Source organism: Halichoerus grypus, chromosome 2 (genome assembly GCF_964656455.1).
Source record: "Halichoerus grypus chromosome 2, mHalGry1.hap1.1, whole genome shotgun sequence".
NCBI lineage: Eukaryota > Metazoa > Chordata > Mammalia > Carnivora > Phocidae > Halichoerus > Halichoerus grypus.
In genome coordinates, this window is record NC_135713.1 from 194,478,083 (window position 1) to 194,496,551 (window position 18,469).

The following is an 18,469-nucleotide window of genomic DNA, read 5'->3' on the forward strand; positions in this document are numbered from 1 at the left end:
TATCATCAGTTCTTACCTCCCTTTCTCTTGTCTCTGAGGAAGAAATATCCCTATCCCCCCCTTTTAAAATTTTATTATATTTCAAACATAACGGAAAGCACAGATAACTGAATAATCAAATACTATCTACCAGATTTAACAGATGCTAAGATTTTTCCATATTTGCTTCAAATCTTTTTCTTTATTTTGAAGAAATGAAAATGTAACACATAGAGTAGAAGCCCTCTGTTAGCCCTATTTCTCTCCCTTTTAGAGATAATTTCTACCCTAAAGTTCACATGTATTCTTCTTATCCATATTTTGCATTTTTCCAACATAGAAATGTATTCATAAACAGTATACAGAATTATTTCATTAATTTTTACATTTGACACAGAATCATATTCTTTGTGTAATTCTGTAACTTTTTTTCACCAAATTTTGTGTATTCAAGATTTATCTGTAGGTCTAGATCAATGGCCAGTAGCTTTCAATTTTGTCTATACATTAGATTCTCCTGGAGAACTTTAAACACGCACACACACACCCCTGAGCCTTACTCCCAGAGATTATCATTCATGGTTCTGGAGTAGAACCCAGGCTTTTTTTTTTTTTCCTTAATAGACTTACTTTCTTAGAGTAGTTTTAGGTTTACAGAAAATACAGAGAATTTCTATATACTCACTCTCCCACCACAGTTTCCCCTATTATTAACTTCTTGCACTGGTGTGGTACTTTGTTATAATTGATGAATCTATATTGATATATCATTAACTGAAGTCTGTAGTTTATATTAGGTTTTAACTGTTTTTTATGCTTCTGTGGATTTTGCCAAATGCCTAATATGTATCCACCATTACAGGATCATACAGAAGAATTTCACTGCCTAAAAATCCCAAAGCTATCAAAAGTAATCCTAGCTTGGGGAAGAATAAAGGGGGGGAAATCGGAGGGGGAGACGAACCATGAGAGACGATGGACTCTGAAAAACAAACTGAGGGTTCTAGAGGGGACGGGGTGGGAGAATGGGTTAGCCTGGTGGTGGGTATTAAAGAGGGTACGTTCTGCATGGAGCACTGGGTGTTATATACAAACAATGAATCATGGAACACTACATCAAAAACTAACGATGTAATGTATGGTGATTAACATAACAATAAAAAATTTAAAAAAAACCACAAAGTACTCCTAGCTAATTCTGCAGAATTGGCAAACACATCGAGGAGAAAAGTAGCTCTAAACTGCTCTCCTGGGCTCCATCCTATCCTTACTTGGTCTAGTAATTCTTCTCCAACCTGTTATTCCTCCCATGTCTCCAATGAGGATAATTTTTAAATTTTGTACAGTTTTTCCTAGCTGTCCTTAGCAGGATCCAGTTTAGACCCACCATTACCAGAAGTACACCCAAGTCCCCTTGAGCAAAAATTATGACTTGGTATTCTGGGAACATCCACCTTTTCTCTGAACATCTTAGGCTTTCTCATTTAAAATTCCTTTGGTATCTTTAAATGACCAAAACTGTCCTGGGTATCACACAGAAAAAAAGAAGCAATTTATATTCAAGAAAACTAAACCCATATACTTAGAGGCCCTGAGCAGAGGAATGAGTTGCTATATCTTTCTGAGAAGCTAAAATACAACATTTTCTAAACTCCCTCTGATGCTGGAGACCTTGAGCAAAAGTAGAATTGCTGTGTGACTTTAATAAACACTGGTCCAGCATTCTTCTTCTGTAGGATAATCTTTATAATATTCTGTGGATTAAGTGAAAATATCTAAGGAATTTCATGTTAAGTCAGTGTTTAAGAGAAAGTTAACTGTTATAGGTCATAGTCATAGTTGTGCTTTAAATATCATAGTTAGAAAAGGAATAATGCTTAGTTGAAATCATAAGAGCAAAGCCATAGGAATAGATCAGATTGTCTAGGATAAAAAAGGACAATTTTGGAGAAGGCACTCAAGGGTGGAGAATGGTTCAGAATTAAAGGTAAAGGGAGAAGCCAGCGATCAGCTGCTTTGTTTATTTTAGTTGCTACTTTTCCAGCTAAGAATTCAGAATTAAAGTCCTGGCTCAGGTTTAACTTGGTCTAATGGAAGGAACATGAACTTTAGAGTTAAAAGGACTTGGCTTCTAATTCCAGCTCCACTTTTTAATGGTTGTAGGACTTTGGGCAAATTACTTAGCCTTCTCTGGGTTGTTTCCTCCTATATAAAAATAGTAATAAATTCAACTATCATGGAGATTAAAGAAGCTAACATGAAAAGGCCCTAGCATAGAACCTGACACACAGCAGATACTGAATAAATGTTGGATTCCCTTTCTTTTTTTCCTTAAACCATAATATATAGAGCTTGTCTTCCATTACTAAAAGCTTCCTCTGTTGAACTATAAATATCAATTTATAATGATTTTTCTGTATAATTGGTTAATATAGTTTACAGTTCCTCAAAAGATCTTGGTGAGGCTCACACATAGTCCATATTAGGAGACTGAGGCCCAAAGAGGGAATCAGAGCTAAGTTTCCTGGTTTTCTAGGATCTACGGTAGAGGTGAGCTCTAGAACCTAACTTATCTGTAAGTAAATTATGATACATCCATATAATGGACTACTACTATATCTCTCTTGAAATAGAATGAGGCAAAAGCATGTGTACATGTATGGAATATGTGCACAATATTTTGTTTAAAAAATTAATAGAAGAAAATCTCATTTTCCCTTTACGTTTTTAAAGTGTTTTAAGGGACGCCTGGGTGGCTCAGTTGGTTAAGCGACTGCCTTCGGCTCAGGTCATGATCCTGGAGTCCCGGGATCGAGTCCCACATCGGGCTCCCTGCTCGGCGGGGAGTCTGCTTCTCCCTCTGACCCTCCTCCTTCTCATGCTCTCTCTCTCTCATTCTCTCTCTCTCAAATAAATAAATAAAAATCTTAAAAAAAAAAAAAAAAAAAAAAAAAATAAAGTGTTTTAAAATTGGTTATAGTATATGGATCTTTTATGGATTACAATTTAGAAAAAAAATTATTTCTTTTTTTGAGACAGTCAAGGAAATTTGAACACTGGATATTTCATATTATAGAATCCTTGTTAATTTTAGGTATCATAATGATGTTGGGCTTTGTCTTAAAAAGAGCCCTTATCTTTTTAGAGGCGTTTACTGAAATAGTTGTATATTAACTGATAAGATGTCTGGGATTTGCTTCCAAATAATTCAGTGATGGGGAAAGGAGAATAGGGTCAGGAGTATAAATGAAACAAGGTTGGCCACGAATTGCTGTTTTGGACATACGTACGTATTCTAGGCAAGAACAACCGGCATTTCCAGGAACAAAGCAGGCAGAAGTAGCTTAACTTTTTTAAGAGAATACCTCCCCAGATTTGCTTATTAGGTGCCAGACTTCATTAGTATCTTCCTTCCTTGGATTGGCTTTGCTGGGCCTGGACGTAGTTAGGGCAAGACTCCATTCTCATTTCTTAGTACAACAAACCTAGAAGCCACTCACTACTCATGGTACTCTTCAGCTGGGCTAATAATTTAACTGTCTCTATTTCTTTTTCAGGGTTTGAGTAAAAAAGTTGGTGTGTCATCTTCCATCCTCCAAGGTCTCTGGATCTCCTATAGCACAGAAGGTCTTTCCATGGCATTGGCATCTTTACGAAATCTCTACACTCCAAATATAAAGGTAGATGCTTGTGAATTACAGATAGATTAAAGAATTAGCTGTGCAGAAATAAAATTGGGACATTTAAGTGGCTATTTAACTGATATTTGACTTAACCTTAGACTCTCTCCTATCAGTCAGCCTTTTACTGATAATCTAATATATTTGAAATTGTTGCATTTTGTTCTGTGAATTGAAGACCAGACCTATTGCGCTACTACCTTCTATAAGCCTGCTCTGGTTTATAGGATTAGGTCCTCCTGCTTCTAGGCAGTAAATTGATCTCAGGTGGGTTTTGTTCGGGTAGGAGCTTTTCTGACCAACAGTTCACTCAGAAGAGGCTGGGTTCCGCACTGTAGTGTGGGTGGCGTCTGCTCTCATGACTGAGCAGTTCGTGGAAAGGAGACATTTCACAACCCTTTCTAAAGGCACGGTATCAAAAAAGGAACGAGTGAAGATTATAAAATAAAGCAGTTACTAAGTGCTACTAGGTGCTGTTGTGGGGTCCCAGATGACTTAATTAAAGATGACTGAAAGGATGCAACTGAAATTTGCCTGAGTGTAATTTCTATGTACTTATTTCTAGGTCAGCCGACTGCTGATTTTGGGAGGTGCCAACATTAATTACCGGACAGAGGTTTTAAATAATGCTCCAATTCTGTGTGTCCAGTCTCATCTTGGTTACACAGAAATGGTGGCCCTGCTATTGGAGTTTGGGGCCAATGTGGATGCCTCTTCTGAAAGCGGCCTGACCCCTCTGGGCTATGCAGCGGCGGCTGGCTTCCTGAGCATCGTTGTACTTCTGTGCAAGAAGCGTGCCCAGGTAACGGCTGCCCCACTCCGCTGCTTTGCCTGTCCTCCCTTTCTCTTCCTCCCTGCCGTGGAGTCTTCCTTGTCTCCTGTGTCACCTCGTGAGTCTAGGCAGAGCACATCGAACCCAGTAGGGCGCAGATCACGGGGAGTACTGGCTGTGCGGACGTCCCAGTGTTGGCCCACTTGCCACTGCCCCTTCCGCACCACAGCAGGACACGGTTCTAAAGCCCTTGGGGGTCACTGAGGAAACTGCATTATCAGCAGCCACAGAAAGTCCCCACCTAACAACCAGGGAATTCTCCACTGAGGACAGAGGGAAGAAGGAGAAGTGAAGGAGCAAAGAGACTGCAGTGGGAAGTCAGAACTGAACCGTGCCCACAGCCTTTCATGTGTAGAGAAGAGAAGTTAGCCCTGGAGGTAAGAACAGAGGCCAGACTCCCTCACCCTAGCCTTGAAGACCAGCATCATAGAGGTGTGAGGAGAACATGACTCTGTTTATACTCAAACCCACCAGAGGTACTCAGCAGTGTATCTGCTAGTGAACTTTAATTCTCTGAAGACCTTTCTGAAAAAGTGTTTGCTTTATAGTATCTCAAGAGCTGCTGATATAAAAGAACTCAATTTCAAAATTTTGGTGAAAAGAAAAATGCCGGTCTCAACAATATAAGCCTCTGGGGAAAATTGTAGCCGTGTGGTATTTTGTTTCAGTGTTGAAAACAGACTGAGGATTTGGGTGGTTTTGCACTGAAATATAAGTAATATGTGTGACCTCGTTCTGAGGTGTCCAGTGTTCTCACCAGGGAAGAAAGGGGGACTCGAGACTTTTGAGAACTGGAACCTGAGACTCTCAGTGAAATTCCAGACCCCTAGGTGTCTACTGTGACACAGACCTATAATGTCCACCTATAATGTCCTATTCATTTGAATGAACATCTCTAAAAACAGAACAACTGGGCTTTATTACTACTGCTGTGAATTCATATTCTCATCTCAGTTGGGTCTTTCCTATTGCCCAGTTACGATTCCATACATCTCTGTTTTCCCCAGAGCAGATATGGAAATCATTTGCATTCTTCTCCACACCCTGCCACACCTCTTGGCCTCCTGCATTACCAAGATTGAGTTCATCTCCATGTGCCTCCATCTCAAAACTCCGTTAATCCTTACCGACACTCACTTCACATCTGCCTCAGAGAAGGAAGTGTTTACCTTCCTTCCCAAAGCACTTGCCTCCACCTGTATTTTTTTTCTCTAAATGTTGCTTTTCTCTCACAATTCGTTTCACTCTTTTCCTAAATTCTCAACAAACCGGGACGCCTGGGTGGCTCAACTGGTTGAGTGTCTGCCTTCGGCTCAGGTCATGATCCTGGGGTTCTCTGATCAAGCCCCGCATCGGGCTCCCTGCTCAGCAGGGAGCCTGCTTCTCCCTCTGCTTCTGTGCACGCACTCTCTCTCTCTGACAAGTAAATAAATAAATAAACCTTTAAAAATAAAAAATAAATTCTCAACAAACCGATGAATGTCTCCTATAACCCAAAAAAGCAGCTGCCCTCTCTCCTGCTGACCAGAGCTGCGGTCCCATCTCTTCCCTTCCATGTCCACCAGTCCTACCCCAAGAGTCCTCTCTACTTGCCACCTCTGCTTCCTTACTGCCCCTTAACCACTTTTAGTCTGGCTTCCATGAGAAAAAGAGGCGTTATGTCATTAAAATCATAAACTTTGGGATCAAACACAACTTGGTCAAAGTCTCCATTTATACTTCCTTTCTCTGAGGGATTGGACAAGTCATTTAACCTCTCAGTCTCACTGTTTTCATCTATAAAAAGGATTAATGGGGTCACCATGAGAATTAAAACTGAGAAAGTCTTTTTAAAAAGAGATAAAGTCTTGGGGCACCTGGGTGGCTCAGTCAGTTAAGCGTCTGACTCTTGATTTTGGCTCAGGTCCTGATCTCAGGGTCCTGAGATTGAGCCCTGTGTCACGCTCAGGGTGGGGTCTGCTTCCTCCTCCTCCCTTTCCCTCTGCCCCTCCCCCTGCTCTCTCTCTCATGCACTCTCTCTCTCTCAAATAAATAAATCTTTTTAAAAAGAGAGAGAAAGTCTCTTTTCATCTCTTGCAGGGCCTAATAAGTAATATTCTTTAAGAAAAAAGGGGGGGCGGGGCGCCTGGGTGGCTCAGTCGGTTAAGCGTCTGCCTTCGGCTCAGGTCGTCATCCTGGAATCCCGGGATCAAGCCCCGCATTGGGCTCCCTGCTCTGCGGGAAGCCTGCTTCTCTCTCTCCCACTCCCCCTGCTTGTGTTCCCTCTCTCACTGTCTCTCTCTCTCTGTCAAATAAATAAATAAAATCTTTAAAAAAAAAAAAAAAGAAAAGAAAAAAGGGGGGGCACTCCCGGCTGGCTCAGTCGGTAGAGCATGTGACTCTTGATCTCAGGGTTGTAAGTTCAAGCCCCATATTCAGTGTGGAGATTACTTAAAAATAATATCTTTTAAAAAAAGAAAAAAGAAAGAAAACACCTAACCTCTTGGCATTCAACTGAAGCTACTCTCTCAAAAGTCACAAACAACTGCCAACCACCAAATAAAGTAACTTTTTGTCCTTTCTCACCCTCTAAACCTCTCCCATAGTGTTGGCAGTATTGATACAGCACTTTCCAGAACTTGTAGTGTAGTCCTAGTTCTCCCCCTGCCTGTCTGGTTGCTCTTCTCGCTTCCTTCTCCTAATGTCACTGTTCACTGTGATTTTGTCCTCTCGTCTTCTCCATCCTCAGACTCTCTCCCACGGCATCAGCACCAAAATACTGAAGAATACTAGCCAGTTATTTGTGGGATGTTCTTCAGTTTCAGTTTGAGATTTTCTCGTTGTTAGATTGAGTTTATATATCGTCAGCAAGAATACCACAGAAGTGCTGCCGTGTCCTTGTAATGCAGCACTTCGGGAGGTGTATGCTGTTGCTGTGTCCTGTCACAGGGGATGCTAACCTCGATCACCTGGCTCGGATGGTGTCTTCCAGGTTTCTCAGTTCTGAAGCTACTGTTTTACCCTTTGTAATTAAGAAGTATCTTTGAGGGAGATGCTTTGAGACTAGACAGATACCTTGTTTCTCATGCTTTTGTCCACTGATTTTAGGATCCATCAAAGATTCTTGCTGCAATAATGATTGCTATGGTGTTTTTACACTTTCTATTTCCCTCATTCCTTCAGCATTTATTAGAATTTTGATGTAAGGAAGAGCTGTCCCTTCTCCCCTATATATGTATTTTTTTAATTATTCACTTATAGTACTACGGGTTCCTGTATTTATTTTATACTAGGACCTATAACCCATTGCCATTATTATTTGTTTGCTCAAATTGCCCAAGATTTGGCCTTTGGGAGCCCCTTCAAGTTGGCTCCTGTATCCTTTCAGCTTCAGCTAAAGTATTTTATGAGCATTTCGGTACTTTCTGGCATCACCAGATTTTCCACACTCATCATTTACTATTAATGCCCCAACCCCAGGAATTAATCATTTCTCCAAGGAGCCAAAGCACCTTTTATTCATCCCCCTAGTTTTTGAAAATGTAGTATGAATAGACCAATGGAACAGAATAGAGAACCCAGATATGGACCCTCAACTCTGTGGTCAAATAATCTTTGACAAAGCAGGAAAAAACATGCAATGGAAAAAAGTCTCTTCAATAAATGGTGCTGGGAAAATTGGACAGCCACATGCAGAAGAATGAAACTCGACCATTCTCTAACACCATTCACAAAGATAAACTCAAAGTGGATGAAAGACCTCAATGTGACACAGGAATCCATCAAAATCCTAGAGGAGAACATAGGCAGTAACCTCTTTCACATCGGCCACAGCAACTTCTTTCAAGATACATCTCCAAAAGCTAGTGAAACAAAAGCAAAAATGAACTTTTGGGACTTCATCAAGATAATAAGCTTCTGCACAGCAAAGGAAACAGTCAACAAAACAAAGAGGCAACCCACAGAATGGGAGAAGATATTTGCAAATGACACTATAGATAAAGGGCTGGTATCCAAGATCTATAAAGAACTTCTCAAACTCAACACCCAAAAAACAAATAATCAGGTCAAAAAGTGGGCAGAAGATATGAAAAGACACTTCTCTGAAGAAGAAATACAAATGGCTAACAGACACATGAAAAAATGTTCATCATCATTAGCCATCAGGGAAATTGAAATCAAAACCACATTGAGATACCACCTTACACCAGTTAGAATAGCAAAAATGGACAGGGAAAGAAACAACAAATGCTGGAGAGGTTGTGGAGAAAGGGGAACTCTCTTACACTGTTGGTGGGAATGCAAGTTGGTACAGCCACTTTGGAAAACAGTGTGGAGGTTCCTCAAAAATTTAAAAATAGAGCTACCCTATGACCCAGCAATTGCACTCCTGGGTATTTACCCCAAAGACACAGATGTAGTGAAAAGAAGGGCCATATGCACCCCAATGTTCATAGCAGCAATGTCTGCAATAGCCAAACTGTGGAAAGAGCCGAGATGCCCTTCAACAGATGAATGGATCAAGAAGATTTGGTCCATATATACAATGGAATATTACCCAGCCATCAGAAAGGATGAATATCCAACTTTTACATCAGCATGGATGGGACTGGAGGAGATTGTGAAGTAAGTCAAGTGAAGTAAGTCAAGGAGAGAAAGTCAATTATCATATGGTTTCACTTATTTGTGGAACATAAGGAATAGCATGGAGGACACTAGGAGAAGGAAGGGAAAAATGAGGGGGGTGGAATTGGAGGGAGAGATGAACCGTGAGAGACTATGGACTCTGAGAAACAAACAGGAGAGGGGGGATTGGTTAGCCCGGTGATGGGTATTAAGGAGGGCACGTACTGCATGGAGCACTGGGTGTTATACAAAAACAATGGGTTGTGGATCACCACATCAAAAACTAATGATGTATGGTGACTAACATAACATAATAAAATTTAAAAAAAAAGAATGTAGTATGAGCATGAAAATTCTCAATGACTATCCATGACCTCTGATTCAAATTCAGACCACATAGCCTGGCATTCAGAAATATCCCTGCTCTGGTCCCAGAAGACCCTCTCAACTTTGTAGTTTAAACTTGCCCTCCATGTACCTTACCCTTACAAAAACTAGAGTTAATCATTTCCTATCTCAGCCAGTTGAGATGGACCTTTTCTGAGTCTGTTTGGGCTGCTATAACAAAATACCTCAGACGGAGTGGCTCGTAGACAGCATTTATTTCTCGCAGTTCTGAGGCTAAGTCTCAAGATCGCGGTGCTAGCAGATTCGGCAGCTGGTGAGAGCTTCCTGGCATACAGCCGGCACCTTGCTCTGTTCCCCGTGGTGGAGGAGGGAGAGCAAGCTCTCTGGGGCCTTAGTAGTAGGACACTTCTCACTTCCCAAACGTCCCATCTCCATTTAATATCATTACATTGGAGGTGAGAATTCCAACATATAATTTCAAGGGGACAAAAGCATTTAGACTATAGCACCTTTCCTTTAGAATCTGTCCCTGATTCTAGTTAGGCATTCTCTCCAGTTTCATTGCACTTGTACTTTCCTTATAACAGTCTTTGTCCTTTGTTGGATAGGTTTTTGTCACACTGGTCGCATCTCCCCTACCTTGTTTGAAAGTCCTTGAGAACAGAATCTATATTTTACTACCTTATTCACCTTTTCATGCTAGGTGGTACCTTGCACAAAGTAGGCATTCAGTAAACATTTGTTAAATAGATTGCTGGTGGGTCAGAATGGCTAAAATTAACAAGTCAGGAAACAACAGATGTTGGCGGGGATGTGGAGAAAGGGGAACCCTCCTACACTCTTGGTGGGAATGCAAGCTGGTGCAGCCACTCTGGAAAAGAGTATGGAGGTTCTTCAAAAAGTTGAAAATAGAGCTACCATACAATCCAGAAATTGCACTACTGGGTATTTACCCCAAAGATACAAATGTAGGGATCCGAAGGGGTACGTGCACCCCGATGTTTACAGCAGCAATGTCCACAATAGCCAAACTGTGGAAAGAGCCAAGATGTCCATTGACAGATGAATGGATAAAGAAGATGTGGTATATATATACAATGGAATATTATGCAGCCATCAAAAGGAATGAAATCTTGCCATTTGCAACGACGTGGATGGAACTGGAGATTGTTATGCTGAGCAAAATAAGTCAATCAGAGAAAGACATGTATCATATGACCTAACTGATATGAGGAATTCTTAATCTCAGGAAACAAAATGAGGATTGCTGGAGTGGTCGGGGGTGGGAGGGATGGGGTGGCTAGGTGATGGACATTGGGGAGGGTATGTGCTATGGTGAGCACTGTGAATTGTGCAAGACTGTTGAATCACAGATCTGTACCTCTGAAACAAATAATACATTATATGTTAAAAAAAAAAAAAGAGAAGATAGCAGGAGGGGAAGAATGAAGGGGGGGAAATCGGAGGGGGAGATGAACCATGAGAGACAAGGACTCTGAAAAACAAACTGAGGATTCTAGAGGGGAGGGGGGTGGGAGGATGGGTTAGTCTGGTGATGGGTATTAAAGAGGGCACGTTCTGCATGGAGCACTGGGTGTTATGCACAAACAATGAATCATGGAACACTACATCAAAAACTAATGATGTAATGTATGGTGATTAACATAACATAATAAAAAAAAAAAGTTGAAAAAAAAATAGATTGCTGGTGGAACTAAAGCTGGGGAGAACCAGATGCAGAACTTATATGTTTCAAGTATTCTAACTACCCCTGGAAGCCTACCTGCCAGAAAAGGCTACTCTTCTGGTGAAACTTGTGGCTTCCTTCTGATAGATCGATCTTAACCAGCCTCTTCTTTCAACCTAAATATGCAACCAACACTGCAACCATAAAAGCCACTATTGGAACATAGTCTAGCATTAAGCTCCAAGTACCTCTGGCCATGTTGGCCAGATCTTTGAGATTCTGCCCTCCCACTGGAAGAAAAAAAGTAGCCTCTGCCAAAGCTTGGTGGTCAAAAGTATGATTCATGATATGAGGTATTTTGCTTCTTTGGAAGACCAAAAAATTTGAGCTTCAAAATGTTTTTCTTCCCTTTCATGATTTCAAAGACAGTTTTTTTGTGCCAGCAGAGCTACAAGTCTTTCAAATCTTGGTCTGAAAAGAACTGTTTGAGGACAAAGGAGAATATACCTCAGGAAAACAAAGCTGGAGCTGGGAGTTTTGGTTTTTTGGTTCCTTTTTCTGTGAAAACAAAAGTCTGACCTTATGAAAAGAGGTTTTCCCCTGAGGGGCATCTACCGGCGTTCGAGCTCAGCAGTGATCTAGCCTGAGTAGGAGAGAATTTTCTAGATTTTCTCAGAGATTGATTCAGGGTATGGGAAGGGGTGACTCTCTCTAGTCTAGTCATGTGCAGTGGACCAATGTGACTGGATTAGTGTGGCCACAAATCTTTGTTCACATACATTTCTCTGTCCTTCCCCTCAGGTGGATCATTTGGACAAGAATGGGCAGTGTGCTTTGGTCCATGCTGCACTCCGAGGTCACCTGGAGGTTGTCAAGTTTTTGATTCAGTGTGACTGGACGATGGCCGGCCAGCAGCAAGGAGTATTTAAGAAGAGCCATGCCATCCAGCAGGCCCTCATTGCTGCGGCCAGCATGGGGTACACGGAGGTAAGAAAGCAGGTGATAAGGTTTAGGGTTTTTAGTTTTTTTCAGGCTGTGTATTGAAGGACCTAGGAAACGGGGAAAAGAGTGGCATTATTACAAAATTAGCTGCCTAATTAATGTGGATTAGCGTTTTGGTCACTGTTTTGAGGAATAGGAGACTGAACTCCATGAAGCGCTTGAATTCTCAAATACCAGCATATCTAGAATTATGAATACAGCCCTTGAGAGTGGAAAAGAACTTTGGAAATCATCTAATCCAATTCCTCCCCATCTTGCCACCCTTATTTAATAGACAGTGACACTCGGCTCCTGGGGATTATTTATTGACCTGTGCTCACATGGGTAGGCAGTGTGGAATGGGAAGAGCACCACATTTGAAATCTCAGAAGGACTAGGTTGAAGTCCCAGTTTACTACTCATTCGCTCTGGACCTTGGGCAGTTTACCTAATCTCTTAGAACCTTCGTTTCTCATCAGTAAAATTAGTCTCATATATTCTTTTTTACACAGCTGGTATGAAAGGTGCTTTGTAAGCTGTTAAACACTATACAAACAGTATTTTTGCTAAATTGTTTTACTAATCATAATAATAATATAGTAACAAATGTATGGAACTGATAATTGCTAGGAAATGTTGAACATCCAGTTCCCGGAGGGTTGTGTAGTAGAGCGGAAGTATGTGTGTGTGTGTGTGTACATACATACATACTTAAAATTAGTATAAATTTGGGGCGCCTGGGTGGCTCAGTCAGTTAAGCGGCTGCCTTCAGCTCAGGGTCCTGGGATCGAGCCCCGCATTGGGCTCCTTGCTCAGCGGGGAGCCTGCTTCTCCCTCTGCCTGCCGCTCCCTGTCCTTGTATTCTCTCTCTCTCTCTCTGTGTCAAATAAATAAATTAAAAATTCTTTTTAAAAAATTAGTATAAATTTTACTGATATGAAGAACATGTAGCATACAGTTTACAGATAATGAAATATACAGTACTCTTAATGGAATGCTTGATTTTTGTGAAATTTATATCTGAAGCCAACCTGTGGTTGCAACTCTTTGATCATTTATAGATGATCTTTTTTGCTCTTTTCCCAATAATTTTCTTGTCATTAAATCTGATACATGATCTATGTTAAACTACTTCTCACCCTCATACAAATCATATTCATTAAACTGGAGCCTCTTGGAGCATTAGCACTGAATCAAATCTTGATTTATAATGTTTGCCAATTTCCAAGGTGTAAATGCTCCCACCACGGCTGATACGGAGCTGCCATTGTGATGTCGCGAAGAGATGCGTAGGAGCACATACCGTGATGGGCTGTTTCCACCATACAGCACAATACATACGAATAACCTCAAGAGCATAGATAGAGTGTAGTTAAATAATTAAGAAGTCGTGAGATTTTATTTTTTACTTTGTTTTTAATATAATTTGTTATTTAATTTTTAATAAACATCTTCATCTAATAACCGGCTTACAAAATTCCTGAAAATGTAATGCTCCGCTTTCAGGGGCCAGAACACGTTGGCTCACCGGTGAAACAGCTCCCCTGCCAACTGACTTCGTATGTCACCAAGGGAATATTAAGTAAAACTGGAATTTTTAATATCTGTAGGTTTTTAAACTCTCTCTACAGGTAAATTCCTGGAAACAGAGCTGTCGCTTTCCTTTAATATTAATAGTCATTCTCCCTTTATTATCCCCAAAGCAGTCCTTGTACTTCCGAGCAGAAAAAAGAAGATCATTGCTCTGATGAAATAGAGGCCCTACGTTTTCTCCATATTTGTTTTCTGGTTTTTACTGATTGATTGGTTTTTTTTCTCTTTATTGGTATTTTTATTGGGAGGATGAGGGTTTGCTTCTTTAACTTAAAGATGAGGAATAAATAATTTTTAAAAAATCACATGCTGTGTAAGTGAGTTGTGTTCAAGAGAAATGTATAAACTGTACCTGATAAAACAAATGTTCATCATGGCCACTTTGGGTTTCTTTGCTGGGATAGTCGGTTCTGGTTTCTTCTGTGTGCAAGCGATTGCGTCACACTTGGGTCATCCAGGCATCTTTCAGACCTCACAGGCCAGAGCTGGTAGCATAGTTTCCCACCTGAAGTTTGAACTGACACAACTTCTCGTTCCAGATTGTCTCCTACCTACTTGATCTTCCAGAAAAAGATGAAGAAGAAGTAGAGCGAGCACAGATCAACAGTTTTGACAGTCTTTGGGGAGAGACAGGTACTTCTCGTGGACATTACTCCCTTTTCTCATTAATGTGTTGTGTTCGTGTGGAGATACTCTGCATCTCACACCCTGATTTTTCCTCTGGCATACCTTTGGCAGTCTCCATCTTACGGTTTTTGTACTGGAGATTGATTCAGCCAAAGTAAAAAGTCAAGCAATGTCCTTCTTCCAATCCTCTTTCCCTTTGGATTCTCCAAATCATTAGCACCGGAGTCATCTTTCAACCAAAACTTTACCCTGCTCTTGTTTCCAAATAATTGTAAAAGACTGAAAGTTTCCTTACAATGTGCCAAACCAGAGCAGAAAATAGTTGTGGCCTCTCTCTTCTTTTATGGGATTCTTGTAGCAGTTAGGTATAAATATTTCTCCCATCAAAGTAACTCCACCTGCAGTTGTAAACCAGGAGGTTAAATTTTTATCCACACCTCTGGCTTAACCAAGTGTTATCATGGCATCATGGTGTCTGATGTGGTTAAACTGATATATACTGAGTAAAGTTGCTATCTGGATGCAAAATGAAGGTACCACCCTATAAGGCATAGCTCCATGCAGTCCCTCTTGATCTGTAGCCAAGAGATGTCTATATTGCTTGGTACTTACTACACAAACAGAAGCTTCTTCCTTGTGGCCTTTGCAGGAAATGATTGTTGTCTTTCCCCCAAGTCTAAACTGGAACATCTGGAGAAACATTAGTAAACTTTTATGTGTTGTTATGAAACCAGGGCAATGAAAACTGTAGAGTCACCACAGATATGTGTCATATTTGCCAGGAGAAGTAGACCAATATTGAGATGGCCAACTCAGGGGGAATATTTTCTTAAACAGAGAGGGTGTGTCTTTTAGTTAGAGTCAGAGTGTTATTAAAAATAAAGGAGGCACTTGAATTCATTTAAAATTTATCACGACCTATCAGATTGTGACGTTTCCATTCACGGCTTCTTTAACATGATGTAGAATGGTCCAAAGCTCAGGAATTTGCTTCTCCAACTATCCCTCCCTTTGTAAGAGCCAAAGGGAACAGATGTCAGGCAGCTGCAGCTTCAGAGCCCGTGACAGATTAAAGGAAAATGTGCAGCTGGAAACAGCTGCTATCTCTGGGACTCTTGCCTGCGGGAAACCAGAGGCCGGACTTTGGGGAAGGGACTGACCAGGACACCAGCAGTTTTGGAGCGTGTATATCGTGACTGAGAGCTGCAGAAGGGGCATGGTGCTTTACTGTTCCCGTCAGCACGGCCCTGCCCGGCACAGTGTTGCTGAACCTCCCAACAGGCTCCCGTTGCCAGCCGTGCACGTGGAACCTCAGGGGAGGGCGGAAAGGAGTATGGCCTGATGAGGGTATGAATAGGAATTATAAGGCTAGCAATCATAGTGATGAATATCAAACATATTCTAGTGCTGTACTTGAAAGGATTTCTTAACAATGTTCAAGAAGGGGAGTGAACTAAGTAGAAGACTTATTTTTATTGATATGAATTTCTTATTAGGATAAAACTTTATGGGGGTGCCTGGGTGGCTCAGTTGGTTAGACTTCGGACTCTTGATTTCAGCTCAGGTCATGATCTCGGGGTTGTGAGATTGAGCCCCGTGTCAGCTCTGCCCTGGGCGTGGAGCCTGCTTGCGATTCTCTCCCTCTTCCTCTGCACCTCTCTCTTTCTCTCTCTCTCTCTCTCTCTCCCCCCCCTCCTCAAAAAAAAGAATAAAATTTTATGGCCTCAGGACTTTTTTAAATATCTCACTTTAACATGCACAACAAAGTTTGTTACAGTAATTTATTTAAATATGTACCATATCTCAAGATTGTAAAAAAATCAAAGCTTCATGTCAGTTGGCTTGTAATCAGAATTGTGTTGTGTTTAACTTGATACGTATATGAAATAATTTCAGCATTATAAACATAAAATGCTGTTTAAATAGTGCTAGAATGAAATGCATCTGTAATACAATTTATAGATCTATAAACCGTTATTTGGCTTCAGGAAATTTTCTAGGAAATAATGTCTGTGCTATGTAAAAATGTCCCTATACCTCCCCACTAGTATAGAACAGACTATGAGTTGCTTTTCTATCTATCGTGATAACGTTACTAAATATACATGTTCCTTTCTACCTTATAGCACATAATCATTTAAAATGTGTAATGACCCAGTGAATTGTGATGTTTTCTCCAATGGCAAAATCTTACACATGTCCCCCTTATTTAGAGAATGAAGGTTTGTGACCTGCAGCCCTGGTCTAAACAACACAATTTTTACCTAAGGAAAATCAGAAGGTTGTGATGTTCCCAACAGTTTGTACCGCTTACTATATCAAATCTAAGACACCACTAACTATAGGAAACTATATAGCCATTATTTTATGTGCCACTACAAAAAAAGAAAGCCTCAGCCTATTAAACTGACACAGTTCTTTATTATCACAGCAATCACAAGATGCATCCCAGTTTCAGAGATGTTAAAACTGAGGGTTTTAGAGGGGAGGGGGTTGGGGGGAATGGGTTAGCCCGGTGATGGGTATTAAGGAGGGCACGTTCTGCATGGAGCACTGGGTGTTATATGCAAACAATGAATCATGGATCACTACATCAAAAACTAATGATGTAATGAATGTTGACTAACATAACATAATAAAATAAAATTTAAAAAAAATATGAAGGGAAAAAAGTGCATCTTAGAATCAATGAAATTTATCTTAGCCTATAGTGAAATAATAATTGAGATGTAATTTTTACAGAGCGGATTTTCTAAAAGCAGGTCACTAGAATATCCTGGTTGCTTTTGTCCTCCTTTTTCAGCCTCTTTATTCTTCCAGATAGCATCTGCCTACATCCAGCCTCCACCATCTGGCTGGCCCCCTCCCATCCCATAGGGTTTTCACAGACTTCTTATGGAACAGTACAGAAGAAAAGCAATTAGATTGTTCACCACTCCCTCTTCTTCCTTGTCTTACGAGCTTAGACTAGGACCAGCATTAAAAATCATCTAGCAATCTGGAGGGCCTGGACCGTCCTATGACCCAAAAGAAGCAAGAGTTCACAAAATAAACAAGATACCCATAACTCATGCCCTTATCATCCTTTGCCTACGTTATTGCAACTGCCTGATCTCTGATCTTGTCAGCCTTTCGTGATTCATCTCCCTTGTGACTTCCACCAGAGTGATCTTTGTTGATGTCACTTTCCTCCTTACCACCCTTTATTGACCACCTGTACCATTAATGAAGTTATTTAGTGTAGCCTAAGAAGACCAGTCATGATCTCTAGCCTTATCTATTGCTTGGCTTCTCCGGTAACTCCAATAACAATAAACTTGCTGTCTCCCACCTCAGTGCCTTTGTACGTGCTCTCCCTGTGCCTGGCCTGCTCTCAGTCTTCTCTTTCTCTTTCAGCATCCAGCTCAGATGAACATCTCTTCCTGAAGACCTTCTCAGACACTTCTTCCTCTGTTACCTCCATACAACTTACACACTCGATAGCAATGTAATTTTTATTTGTCTGTTATCCTTACTCAACCTTGAGTTCCTTGAGAGCAGAGACAGTGTCTGACAAATAGTTCAATAAATGTTTAACGTTTTGGATAGCAGTGATCAGTTTATGTCTCCCCAACCACCTGTCTCTCATTGGTCTTGCATGACCTGTCTGTGCTACACTCTTTCACAGTTGAAAATAGATAAACAGAAGAACCATTTGCTTTGCCGCATTCTGTTTAGTATCCCCATCCCATCCAAGCCGACTTTGGCTATTTCCCCAACTCTGAGCTGCATCCTGTCTGCCTCTTCAGACGCCTTAGATGTTTCGCTTTGAAAAAGGACCATTTATGTCAGATAATCTCATCAGCTGCTGACAAGCTAGGGAACAAATTCTGTTACTGGTCTCTTAGGAAGAGATTTGGCTCCAAACTGCTGTGTTTGCTCTAAGAACCAGTGTGTTTTACAGAACCGACTTTACCTTAATCTTCTTTCTTTCAAAAAGTTTTAACAGTTTTTGATAAGACTTACATAAAATCCAGCCAAAGCAGTTTTTTGCTCTTGGATTTTTTTAAAAGTACAGATCCCATTGTACATAGTTGTGTTGTTCTGAGATGAAATTGGCCAGCTGTGTTAATGACCGTGTCCAGCTATGAGCTGGAG

At 40.8% G+C, this 18,469-nt stretch overlaps 1 protein-coding gene across 11 annotated transcripts in view; it reads left to right on the forward strand.

The window, feature by feature from the left end:
- The window catches only part of TANC2 (tetratricopeptide repeat, ankyrin repeat and coiled-coil containing 2), a 360,622-nt gene that overhangs the window by 317,919 nt on the left and 24,234 nt on the right, over positions 1-18,469 (forward strand). For all 11 annotated transcript variants that reach the window (XM_036116207.2, XM_036116210.2, XM_036116204.2 and 8 more), the window contains 4 exons: positions 3,537-3,659; positions 4,225-4,461; positions 11,933-12,118; positions 14,245-14,338. In XM_036116207.2, the coding sequence (XP_035972100.1) occupies positions 3,537-3,659; positions 4,225-4,461; positions 11,933-12,118; positions 14,245-14,338 (640 nt within the window). The remainder of the gene's footprint in view (positions 1-3,536; positions 3,660-4,224; positions 4,462-11,932; positions 12,119-14,244; positions 14,339-18,469) is intronic.